This window comes from Cherax quadricarinatus, chromosome 56, assembly GCF_038502225.1.
Source record: "Cherax quadricarinatus isolate ZL_2023a chromosome 56, ASM3850222v1, whole genome shotgun sequence".
Taxonomy (NCBI): Eukaryota; Metazoa; Arthropoda; class Malacostraca; order Decapoda; family Parastacidae; genus Cherax; species Cherax quadricarinatus.
Genome location: NC_091347.1, coordinates 22,751,638 through 22,763,956, shown reverse-complemented (window position 1 = coordinate 22,763,956; position 12,319 = coordinate 22,751,638). Strand labels below are relative to the sequence as shown.

The following is a 12,319-nucleotide window of genomic DNA, read 5'->3' as shown; positions in this document are numbered from 1 at the left end:
TTAAATCCGAGTGGGGATCTGTAACAAGTGGCGTACCACAGGGATCAGTCTTAGGCCCGTTGTTGTTTATAATATACATCAATGACCCTGATGAGGGTATTACTAGTGACATGAGCAAATTCGCCGATGACACAAAGATAGGTAGGATAATTGATTCAAACGTAGATGTTAGAGAACTTCAGAAGGATTTAGACAAACTCGATTCTTGGTCAGAAAAGTGGCAGATGCAGTTCAATGTAGATAAATGCAAGGTTCTGAAGCTCGGGAGTGTCCATAACCCTAGCACTTATAAGTTAAATGATGTAGAACTTAGCCATACAGATTGCAAAAAGGACTTGGGAGTTATGGTGAGCAGCAACCTTAAACCAAGATAGCAATGCCTAAGCATATGTAATAAGGCAAATAGATTATTGGGATTTATATCAAAAAGTGTAAGCAACAGAAGTCCAGAGGTTATACTGCAGCTTTATACATCATTAGTAAGGCCTCACTTATATTATGCAGCTCAGTTCTGGTCTCCATATTACAGAATGGACATCAATTCGTTAGAAAACATTCAGCGTAGAATGACTAAATTAATACATAGCATTAGAAATTTTCCTTATGAAGAAAGATTGAAGACTCTTAAATTACATTCACTTGTTAGACGAAGAATGAGGGGAGACATGATGGAAGTGTATAAGTGGAAGTTGGATATTAATAAAGGGGATATAACTAAGGTCTTGAGGATATCTCTCCAAGAGAGAACCCACAGTAATGGATTTAAATTAGACAAGTTTAGATTTAGAAAGGACATAGGTAAGTATTGGTTTGGAAATAGGGTAGATGATGAGTGGAACAGTCTACCTAGTTGGGTTATTGAGGCTAGGACTTTGGGCAGTTTCAAATTTAGGTTGGTTAAATACACGAGTGAGAGGGGCTGGATTTGAGTGGGACTTGCATATCAGAGCTTATTTCTTGGGTAACATTGAAAATTGGGTTGGGCAAATGTTTTGTTAGTGGGATGAATTGTAAAGGACCTGCCTAGTATGGGCCAACAGGCCTACTGTAGTGTTCCTCCTTTCTTATGTTCTTATGAAATTAGTGCTGGATTACTGATGGAACCGGATAACTGATTGCCGGATTAGTGATGGCCGACCTGTACTGTAAAAAACTGAATCAAGTGCAGATTAAAGAATAATGCATGTATTGGTATGATGTTGTAAGAATTAGGAAAACTTGCAGAATATAATATGAACTTGAACATCTGAAACAGTGATATAGTACTTACTTCTTCACATATTTCTGAGAGTTTCTTATCTTCAGAAAGTCTCTTAGAGACAAAATCACAAGCTTCCTGAGAGGAGAGGGAATTCCAGATTCCATCACAAGCAACAATCATGAAACTGTCTTTGGGTTCCAGTGTCATCGAACGCACATCAGGCAAAGGGCTTATCATCTGTTCTTCAGGGCTCAGGTTCTTGTTCTGCTTGTATCCATGATCCCCTGGGGAAGACAGTATATGTATTAACTGACTTGCCGGCCTAATGAGATTCACTTTGCTACATGAAGCTTATTAGGCTGGCATGGTAAGTGGATAGCGCACTGGCCTGCTAGTTTTAGAACTAGCTTGCCATGAGGTGAAACACTGTTTGGAGAATTACTTATAACAGTGTTATTACGATTTTACAAGATGTGTATTAACTGCTTTCTTACACTCAAGTCAAAAGAGTATGTATTAATTTCTTACTTACTGTGAGACACCTTTAAGTTGGAACACAGATTTGGAGGATATTCAGAGTCTTTGCTTTGGTTCTCGGACAGTAATATATAATTTAGGGGAAAAAAGTTTCAGGAAAAAATGTCTCACAATTAATTATGAAGAGAGTGGTGAGAGTGCAAAAGGAGAGCAGATGATAGAGTGGGAGAGACACTGTCAAGAAATTTTAATGAAAATAAGAAAAATTTTTGGAGTTAAACAAGTTAAGAAAGCCTACGGAAAGTATGGATTTGTCAGTTAAAAACAGAGTAGGGGAGTTAGTAGATGGAGACATGGAGGTATTAGGTAGATGGCGAGAATATTTTGAGGAACTTTTAAATGTTGAGGAAGAAAGGGAGGCGGTAATTTCATGCACTGGCCAGGAAGGTATACCATCTTTTAGGAGTGAAGAAGAGCAGAATGTAAGTGTGGTGGAGGTACGTGAGGCATTACGTAGAATGAAAGGGGGTAAAGCAGCTGGAACTGATGGGATCATGACAGAAATGTTAAAAGCAGGGGGGGATATAGTGTTGGAGTGGTTGGTACTTTTGTTTAATAAATGTATGAAAGAGGGGAAGGTACCTAGGGATTGGTGGAGAGCATGCATAGCCCCTTTATATAAAGGGAAAGGGGACAAAAGAGATTGTAAAAATTATAGACGAATAAGTTTACTGAGTATACCAGGAAAAGTATACGGTAGGGTTATACAGTGGACCCCCGGTTAACGATATTTTTTCACTCCAGAAGTATGTTCAGGTGCCAGTACTGACAGAATTTGTTCCCATAAGGAATATTGTGAAGTAGATTAGTCCATTTCAGACCCCCAAACGTACACGTACAAACGCACTTACATAAATACACTTACATAATTGGTCGCATTCGGAGGTGATCGTTATGCGGGGGTCCACTGTAATTGAAAGAATTAGAGGCAAGACAGAATGTAGGATTGCGGATGAGCAGGGAGGCTTCAGAGGGGGTAGGGGATGTGTAGATCAAGTGTTTACATTGAAGCATATATGTGAACAGTATTTAGATAAAGGTAGGGAAGTTTTTATTGCATTTATGGATTTAGAAAAGGCATATGATAGAGTGGATAAAGGAGCAATGTGGCAGATGTTGCAAGTATATGGAATAGGTGGTAAGTTACTAAATGCTGTTAAGAGTTTGTATGAGGATAGTGAGGCTCAGGTTAGGGTGTGTAGAAGAGAGGGAGAATACTTCCCAGTAAAAGTAGGTCTTAGACAGGGATGTGTAATGTCACCATGGTTGTTTAATATATTTATAGATGGGGTTGTACAAGAAGTAAATGCTAGGGTGTTCAGGAGAGGGATGGGATTAAATTATGGGGAATCAAATTCAAAATGGGAATTGACAGTTACTTTTTGCTGATGATACTGTGCTTATGGGAGAGTCTAAAGAAAAATTGCAAAGGTTAGTTAATGAATTTGGGAATGTGTATAAAGGTAGAAAGTTGAAAGTGAACATAGAAAAGAGTAAGGTGATGAGGGTATCAAATGATTTAGATAGAAAAATTGGATATCAAATTGGGGAGGAGGAGTATGGAAGAAGTGAATGTTTTCAGATACTTGGAAGTTGACGTGTTGGCGGATGGATTTATGAAGGATGAGGTTAATCATAGAATTGACGAGGGAAAAAAGGTGAGTGATGCGTTGAGGTATATGTGGAGTCAAAAAACGTTATCTATGGAGGCAAAGAAGGGAATGTATGAAAGTATAGTAGTACCAACACTCTTATATGGATGTGAAGCTTGGGTGGTAAATGCAGTAGCGAGGAGACAGTTGGAGGCAGTGGAGATGTCCTGTCTAAGGGCAATGTGTGGTGTAAATATTATGCAGAAAATTCAGAGTGTGGAAATTAGGAAAAGGTGTGGAGTTAATAAAAGTATTAGTCAGAGGGCAGAAGAAGGGTTGTTGAGGTGGTTTGGTCATTTAGAGAGAATGGATCTAAGTAGAATGACATGGAAAGCATACAAATCTATAGGGGAAGGAAGAGGGGTAGGGGTCGTCCTCGAAAGGGTTGGTGAGAGGGGGTAAAGGAGGTTTTGTGGGCAAGGGGCTTGGACTTCCAGCAAGCGTGCGTGAGCGTGTTAGATAGGAGTGAATGGAGACGAATGGTACTTGGGACCTGACGATCTGTTGGAGTGTGAGCAGGGTAATATTTAGTGAAGGGATTCAGGGAAACCGGTTATTTTCATATAGTCGGACTCGAGTCCTGGAAATGGGAAGTACAATGCCTGCACTTTAAAGGAGGGGTTTGGGATATTGGCACTTTGGAGGGATATGTTGTGTATCTTTATACGTATATGCTTCTAAACTGTTGTACTCTGAGCACCTCTGCAAGAACAGTGATAATGTGTGAGTGTGGTGAAAGTGTTGAATGATGATGAAAGTATTTTCTTTTTGGGGATTTTCTTTCTTTTTTTGGGTCACCCTGCCTCGGTGGGAGACGGCCAACTTGTTGAGAAAAAAAAAAAAATTTATGTATGTTGTTTAACACTAGCCGAATAGCAATCTTTTCATGTAAATCAGTATGTGTTAGGTTAGCATGCTAAAAGTCATGATTTTGTAAAGAAAAAAAAAAAATGAAAAGTTTTGTTAGCAACAAGTGATGAATAGCAGTCAGGCAGAGTTTACCTTACCTTATTAACATGCAGTTTATCACTCACACTAACATATAAATTATTTCTTAGGTAAAGCTAAGAGGCAAAATATTGACATTAAAAACTCAAATTTCTTAAAATACAAATTAGAATCTTTTATCTATTCTTGGCAGCACCAAATAAACCTACCACTATAGTATTCATTTTATAATGCTCGTTAATTTGTTTTACCATGCACCAACATATACACGAGGCTTATGGCTATAAATGCTGTCATAATTATGCTTTGCCAACTCTAATAAACAAAACTGGGCTGTTTTGTTGTGAAAGTTATAATACTAAAAAAAAAGATTTTCTAAATTTATTAAAGCACAAAATTGTTGTGTAGGTACACAGCTGATAATGAACATGTCCACACCTGTCCAGTACTGCTTACCATCCTCCATCTTTTTCTCTACCACAACTCAAGTCTATATAGACATGCTTAAACACATTTCTTCTAAAAGATAAAACATGCATCATACTATACTGCTGGCAATGCTAGTTACAAACATTGGCAAAGAGGAATAACTAGTGATACTGGAGGTGCAACGAAAAAGAATAAGTGTAAAATTCTGATAGTAATGAAGAGGAAATTTTAGAAATGCTGAGGTGGTGCATATGATGCAGACTGCCAACACTTTTTGCTCAGGAGAATTCACACTAAAGGATCTTAACATGTTTATGAGAATTGCTCTGAAGCAAAATCTGGAGCAAGTAATGATGCCCTAACATCAACTCTTATAAAGTACTACATAGTACTTTATAGAGCTGATGTATTACAGAGTACTTAAAACACTCCAATATAACCAACTACTGCAGCCACATCAATGCAATAGCTACCTACAGTCATCCACCTCAACCCTCTCCACATACTTCCAAGTCAAAAAAGACAACTAGAAAATAAGTTAATCTGCAGTAATTTATACTTATTAGAATATCGAATTTCTGGGGGGAAAATATTAAAGAGCTGAGAGATATGGTATTAAATACTGACACAATGGATAAATATATGAAATATAAGGCAATCCATTTTCTGACAATGTTTTGGCCACACATTAGGAGTTTGTCTTTACCCAATTTTAAGTCTCTGAAATGCAACCTTTTTTCCTTACATTCTTCAACTTACATAGTGCTTATTTCCATACAGCACCAATTTTCAGGAACATGTCCTGTGCATTATGAGAGGGGTTTACCTTACCATAATGCTTGTCAGGGTTGACTTGAATACTCTCACCAGCATGGCTAAAAAGATAAATAAAGCAAGCTAGGAAATTACACCCAAAGAAATCAGAAAGCATTTCTGCAACTGTGTGGTCAACATGTGGGAAGAGCTGAAAAATGATAGTAGACACAAGGTTTATAAAGGGACTGAAAAATAGATTTTTTTTTTTTTTTTTCAAAAAGTAAGCCGTTTCCCACCGAGGCAGGGTGACCCAAAAAAAAAAAAAAAAAAAAAAAATCCCCAAAAAGAAAATACTTTCATCATCATTCAACACTTTCACCACACTCACATTATCACTGTTTTTGCAGAGGTGCTCAGAATACAACAGTTTAGAAGCATATACGTATAAAGATACACAACATATCCCTCCAAAGTGCCAATATCCCAAACCCCTCCTTTAAAGTGCAGGCATTGTACTTCCCATTTCCAGGACTCAAGTCCGACTATATGAAAATAACCGGTTTCCCTGAATCCCTTCACTAAATATTACCCTGCTCACACTCCAACAGATCGTCAGGTCCCAAGTACCATTCGTCTCCATTCTCTCCTATCTAACACACTCATGCACGCTTGCTGGAAGTCCAAGCCCCTCGCCCACAAAACCTCCTTTACCCCCTCTCTCCAACCCTTTTGAGGACGACCCCTACCCCGCCTTCCTTTCCATATAGATTTATATGCTTTCCATGTCATTCTACTTTGATCCATTCTCTCTAAATGACCAAACCACCTCAACAACCCCTCTTCTGCCCTCTGACTAATACTTTTATTAACTCCACACCTTTTCCTAATTTCCACACTCCCAATTTTCTGCATAATATTTACACCACACATTGCCCTTAGACAGGACATCTCCACTGCCTCCAACCGTCTCCTCGCTGCTGCATTTACCACCCAAGCTTCACATCCATATAAGAGTGTTGGTACTACTATACTTTCATACATTCCCTTCTTTGCCTCCATAGATAACGTTTTTTGACTCCACATATACCTCAACGCACCACTCACCTTTTTCCCTCATCAATTCTATGACTAACCTCATCCTTCATAAATCCATCCGCCGACACGTCAACTCCCAAGTATCTGAAAACATTCACTTCTTCCATACTTCTCCTCCCAAATTTGATATCTAATTTTTCTTTATCTAAATCATTTGATACCCTCATCACCTTACTCTTTTCTATGTTCACTTTCAACTTTCTACCTTTACACACATTCCCAAACTCATCCACTAACCTTTGCAATTTTTCTTTAGAATCTCCCATAAGCACAGTATCATCAGCAAAAAGTAACTGTGTCAATTCCCATTTTGAATTTGATTCCCCATAATTTAATCCCACCCCTCTCCTGAATACCCTAGCATTTACTTCTTTTACAACCCTATCTATAAATATATTAAACCATGGTGACATTACACATCCCTGTCTAAGACCTACTTTTACTGGGAAGTAGTCTCCCTCTCTTCTACACACCCTAACCTGAGCCTCACTATCCTCAAAAAAACTCTTTACAGCATTTAGTAACTTACCACCTATTCCATATACTTGCAACATCTGCCACATTGCTCCTCTATCCACTCTATCATATGCCTTTTCTAAATCCATAAATGCAATAAAAACTTCCCTACCTTTATCTAAATACTGTTCACATATATGCTTCAATGTAAACACTTGATCTACACATCCCCTACCCACTCTGAAACCTCCTTGCTCATCTGCCATCCTACATTCTGTCTTATCTCTAATAATTCTTTCAATTATAACCCTACCGTACACTTTTCCTGGTATACTCAGTAAACTTATTCCTCTATAATTTTTACAATCTCTTTTGTCCCCTTTCCCTTTATATAAAGGTACTATACATGCTCTCCGCCAATCCCTAGGTACCTTCCCCTCTTTCATGCATTTATTAAACAAAAGTACCAACCACTCCAACACTATATCCCCCCCCCCTGCTTTTAACATTTCTGTCATGATCCCATCAGTTCCAGCTGCTTTACCCCCCCAGGGAGGTTTCATTCTACGTAATGCCTCACGTACCTCCCCCACACTTACATTCTGCTCTTCTTCACTCCTAAAAGATGGTATACCTTCCTGGCCAGTGCATGAAATTACCGCCTCTCTTTCTTCCTCAACATTTAAAAGTTCCTCAAAATATTCTTGCCATCTACCTAATACCTCCCTCTCCCCATCTACTGACTCCCCTACTCTGTTTTTAACTGACAAATCCATACTTTCCGTAGGCTTTCTTAACTTATTTAACTCACTCCAAAATTTTTTCTTATTTTCATTAAAATTTCTTGACAGTGCCTCTCCCACTCTATCATCTGCTCTCCTTTTGCACTCTCTCAACCTTTCTTTTACTCTCCATATACTCTGCTCTTCTTATAACACTTCTGCTTTGTAAAAACCTCTCATAAGCTACCTTTTTCTCTTTTATCACACCCTTTACTTCATCATTCCACCAATCACTCCTCTTTCCTCCTGCCCCCACCCTCCAATAACCACAAACTTCTGCCCCACATTCTAATACTGCATTTTTAAAACTATTCCAACCCTCTTGAACCCCCCCACTACTCATCTTTGCACTAGCCCACCTTTCTGCCAATAGTTGCTTATATCTCACCCGAGCTTCCTCCTCCCTTAGTTTATACACTTTCACCTCCCTCTTACTTCTTGTTGCCACCTTCCTCTTTTCCCATCTACCTCTTACTCTAACTGTAGCTACAACTAAATAATGATCCGATATATCAGTTGCCCCTCTATAAACATGTACATCCTTTAGCCTATCCATCAACCTTTTATCCACCAATACATAATCTAACAAACTACTTTCATTACGTGCTACATCATACCTTGTATATTTATTTAACCTCTTTTTCACAAAATATGTATTACTTATTACCAAATCTCTTTCTACACATTGCTCAATTAAAGGCTCCCCATTTACATTTACCCCTGGCACCCCAAATTTACCTACTACTCCCTCCATAACATTTTTACCCACTTTAGCATTGAAATCCCCAACCACCATTACTCTCACACTTGATTCAAAACTCCCCACGCATTCACTCAACATTTCCCAAAATCTCTCTCTCCTCTACAATTCTCTCTTCTCCAGGTGCATACACGCTTAATATAACCCACTTTTCACATCCAATCTTTATTTTACTCCACAATCCTTGAATTTATACATTTATAGTCCCTCTTTTCCTGTCATAGCTTATCCTTCAACATTATTGCTACTCCTTCTTTAGCTCTAACTCTGTTTGAAACCCCTGACCTAATCCCATTTATTCCTCTCCACTGAAACTCTCCCACCCCCTTCAGCTTAATTATGTCAGTCGGTTAAGAGGCATGACCTAATACTGGAGAACATCCCCTCTCTCAATAGGTAATTACACACCAAAAATATTTTAACAGCGCATGGTAATATAAGGATAGCATTTAGAAAATGTCTATACATAAGAACAGGGAAGTACTGCAACAAGTTTAGGCAAGACCAATTCACATCCAAACTTGTATATCCATTCAACCTATATTTAAAGCTACCCAAAGTTTCCGTTTCAGCGATGCTACCTGGGAGTTTATCCCACTCATCTACGACTATTTCCAAACCAGAACTTCCCTATAACCTTGTTAGATCTAGATTTAGAAGTGGAAGTGGAAGGATGAAACTGAGGAAAGTTAAAACAGGATTGAAGAACAAATTGCTTTGGGTCAGTACTGAGTTTAGTGACTCAGTGGAACTCAGCCATTTATTTTCTGTCATAAAAGCAAGGTCTAGAATGAAAGGATGTAGGGCAGCTGGGATTGATGGGATAAAGACAGAAATGTTTAAAGCAGGTGGGAATATAGTTCTAGAGTGGTTGGTGCTTTTATTTAATAAATGTATGGAAGAGGGTAAGGTACCTTGGGACTGGCAGAGCATATGCATAGTTCCCTTGTATAAAGACAAAGGGGACAAAAGAGTGAAAAAATTATAGGGGAGTGTGGAAATTAGGTGTGGAGTACTAAACGTATCAGTCAGAGGGCTGAAGAGGGGTTGTTGAGGTGGTTTGGTCATATAGAAAGAATGGAACAAAGTAGAATGACTTAGAGTGTATAAATTTGTATGGGAAGGAAGGCGGGGTAGGGGCCATCCTCGAAAAGATTGGAAGGAGGGGGTAAAGGAGGTTTTGTGGGCGAGGGGCTTGGACAGCCGACTTGTTGTATAAAAAAAAAAAAAAAGCTTCATAATTAGGGGACACATGGCTAATGTGCACAAATGAAAAAAGGAATATAGGGGGAGATAAAAAACATTTTTTTTTATTTTTAGTAAACTATATGGGAAAAGGGGGGTTGAATGATGGCGAAAAGTGTTTCTTTTTTTTGGCTACCCTGCCTCGGTGGTAGACAGCCAGTGTGTTGATAAAAAAAAAAAAAAAAAATCTAACCAAGACAGAATTTGCAGCAGTGGAGTCAAGCTGGACAAATTTAAAAAGGATGTAGTGGAACAAACTCCCAGGCAGTGCCAATGAAGCAAGAACTTTGAGCAACTTTACATACTGATTAGACAGATATACAAACGGGAGTGGTTGGATGTGAACTGGTCCGGCCTAGCATGGGCCAATAGGCTTACTGCAATGCACCACTATTCTTATAAGCACTAGCTGATTAATGCTTCCAGGGTTGACAGGCTCTCTCAGAGACTTGTTCTCAGGGTCGGCCAAATTTCAAAAAAAAAAAAAATTATTTTTTCTTATGTAAAGATAGAGATTCTCTTTTCCCGATCATAATGACACCAAAAGTATGAAATTTGATGGAAAACTTACGGAATTATGCTCTCGTGAAGTTAGTGGTCTCGATGATGTTTACGCATCAGCGATTTTGCCCACTTTGAGCCTTATTTTCGGCCAATTCCAGTGTACTTGTCAACAAAAATCATAACTATTTCGCTAGAACTCCATTTTTTCTATCAAACGAGTACAAGAAACCACCCATTTACTGATTTCAACTATCCAATACAGTGGTCAGAATTTAGCAATTTTGCCAATTTCACACAAATTTCAAACGATGCCAATTTCTGAATAGGGTCCAGAATAAACAACAAAGACATTCCTGGCACTAAAATAACATTTCCTCTGTTCATTAGTCACGTCCCCATGCCCTTCTTACATTCTTTTGCTTTCCACTTTGAATTTTTATTCTCACAAAAAAAAAAAAATAGAAGATTTAATGCTATGCAGACTACTGCATTAGTGTAGAAATGGTATAAATAATATCAGCGCACTTGTGAAAGAATATTAGATTCACCAGTTGATGAGTATTGGACGCATAGCATGATTTGTTTACTGTCGAAATTTGGTAAAAATCGAACATTTCTGCTACTTTGAGCTCAATTTCAAGGTACTTTTCTTTGTAAAACCAGTCAAAATCATCTCAATTTATGTAATATGTCTTACATTCTATACAATGAGACCAGGAAAACTAGAATACAACAATAAATACCATACGAAAATACAGTGCAAAGTTGCCGTTTTAATCCAAAAACACGGTCAGTTTTTTTTTTCTCATTACGCACTGTGTGCTGCAGGATTTTTTTTATATTGCGCACACTGACCAGATAGACCCATTCTTTCATATGTAGGCCTACCAGCTTTCTCTCACTAGATTTGAGGGCGCTAGAATTTAGGCGTACTAATACGTCAAAAACCCTGGTGCATAAGCCATACTAGTACGGCCAAAACCCTGAAAGGGTTAAGAACAGCATTAAGAAATTTTTCAAGATTCCTCCTGACAATAAGGGTATTTTGCACCACACATGCCTCTTGCAAAGAGTAATTTCAGTGTTGAAATTTAGAATCAGTCTCCAGTATGTTTTTACCTGAAAATTATCATGTATCTCCTGTATCCAGGGAGTAAAACTTGTGGAATTTTAGGCTTTCCCAATAATTTAGGCATGTGGCAGAATTAAGACAGTCAGTTAAGGTTTTCTGACTATCTGTATAGTGAAGAGCAAGCCTTCATTACACAGCACCTGTGTGGAACCCTCACCTAGTCAAACTAGAAACCTGACAGGGTGTGAAGTGTATCCGTATTGGTGACAGAGATAAACTAAAATATGAGAAATATGAGAGAACTACATCTCCAATCTGGAAGAACAAAGATGAGACATGTGATTAAACATCCAAAATACTAGAAAAAAAAAATGAGCATGTTACTACAGGTCTACATCCCTCTATCCGAAACCCTTGGGGCCAGTAGCGTTTCGAATTTTAGAACTTTTCAAGTTTCAGAATGAAGGTGTGGGGTCTAAGGTAGCACCTCATAAACATTAACGTTGTAGCAAAAACGTATGAATACTCACACTAAGTGGGATAAATAAAGACTACACATACTACTACAGAATGCACAACAGGTGCATCAGTGTCAATGCTCAGCATTTCTTCGATATCAGCTTCCTGTAACTTATTTACACTTTCATCCCATAAACTTTTAGCGTGAGTTACAAGGTTTGATATCATCATCATCTCATCAGTAACATGAAATCCTTCAAAGTCTTCATCTGTAGGCTCATTACATCAAACATCATTTTAGGCCAAAGTCTGTGCTAGGCATTTGTTAATGTTGATTTATCAATATCCTTCCAAGCATTAACAATTGCATAAATGGCATCCTTAACACTGAAAGTCTTGGATTCCTACTCCTCTGTTAAATGC

The 12,319-nt window shown here is 38.3% G+C and overlaps 1 protein-coding gene across 1 annotated transcript in view; it reads right to left on the bottom strand.

Moving 5' to 3' along the window:
• LOC128700782 (protein phosphatase 1G) overlaps positions 1-12,319 on the bottom strand; it is a 38,743-nt gene that overhangs the window by 2,158 nt on the left and 24,266 nt on the right. The window contains exon 7 of the mRNA XM_053794223.2: positions 1,271-1,485. Coding sequence (XP_053650198.1) covers positions 1,271-1,485 — 215 coding nt within the window. The remainder of the gene's footprint in view (positions 1-1,270; positions 1,486-12,319) is intronic.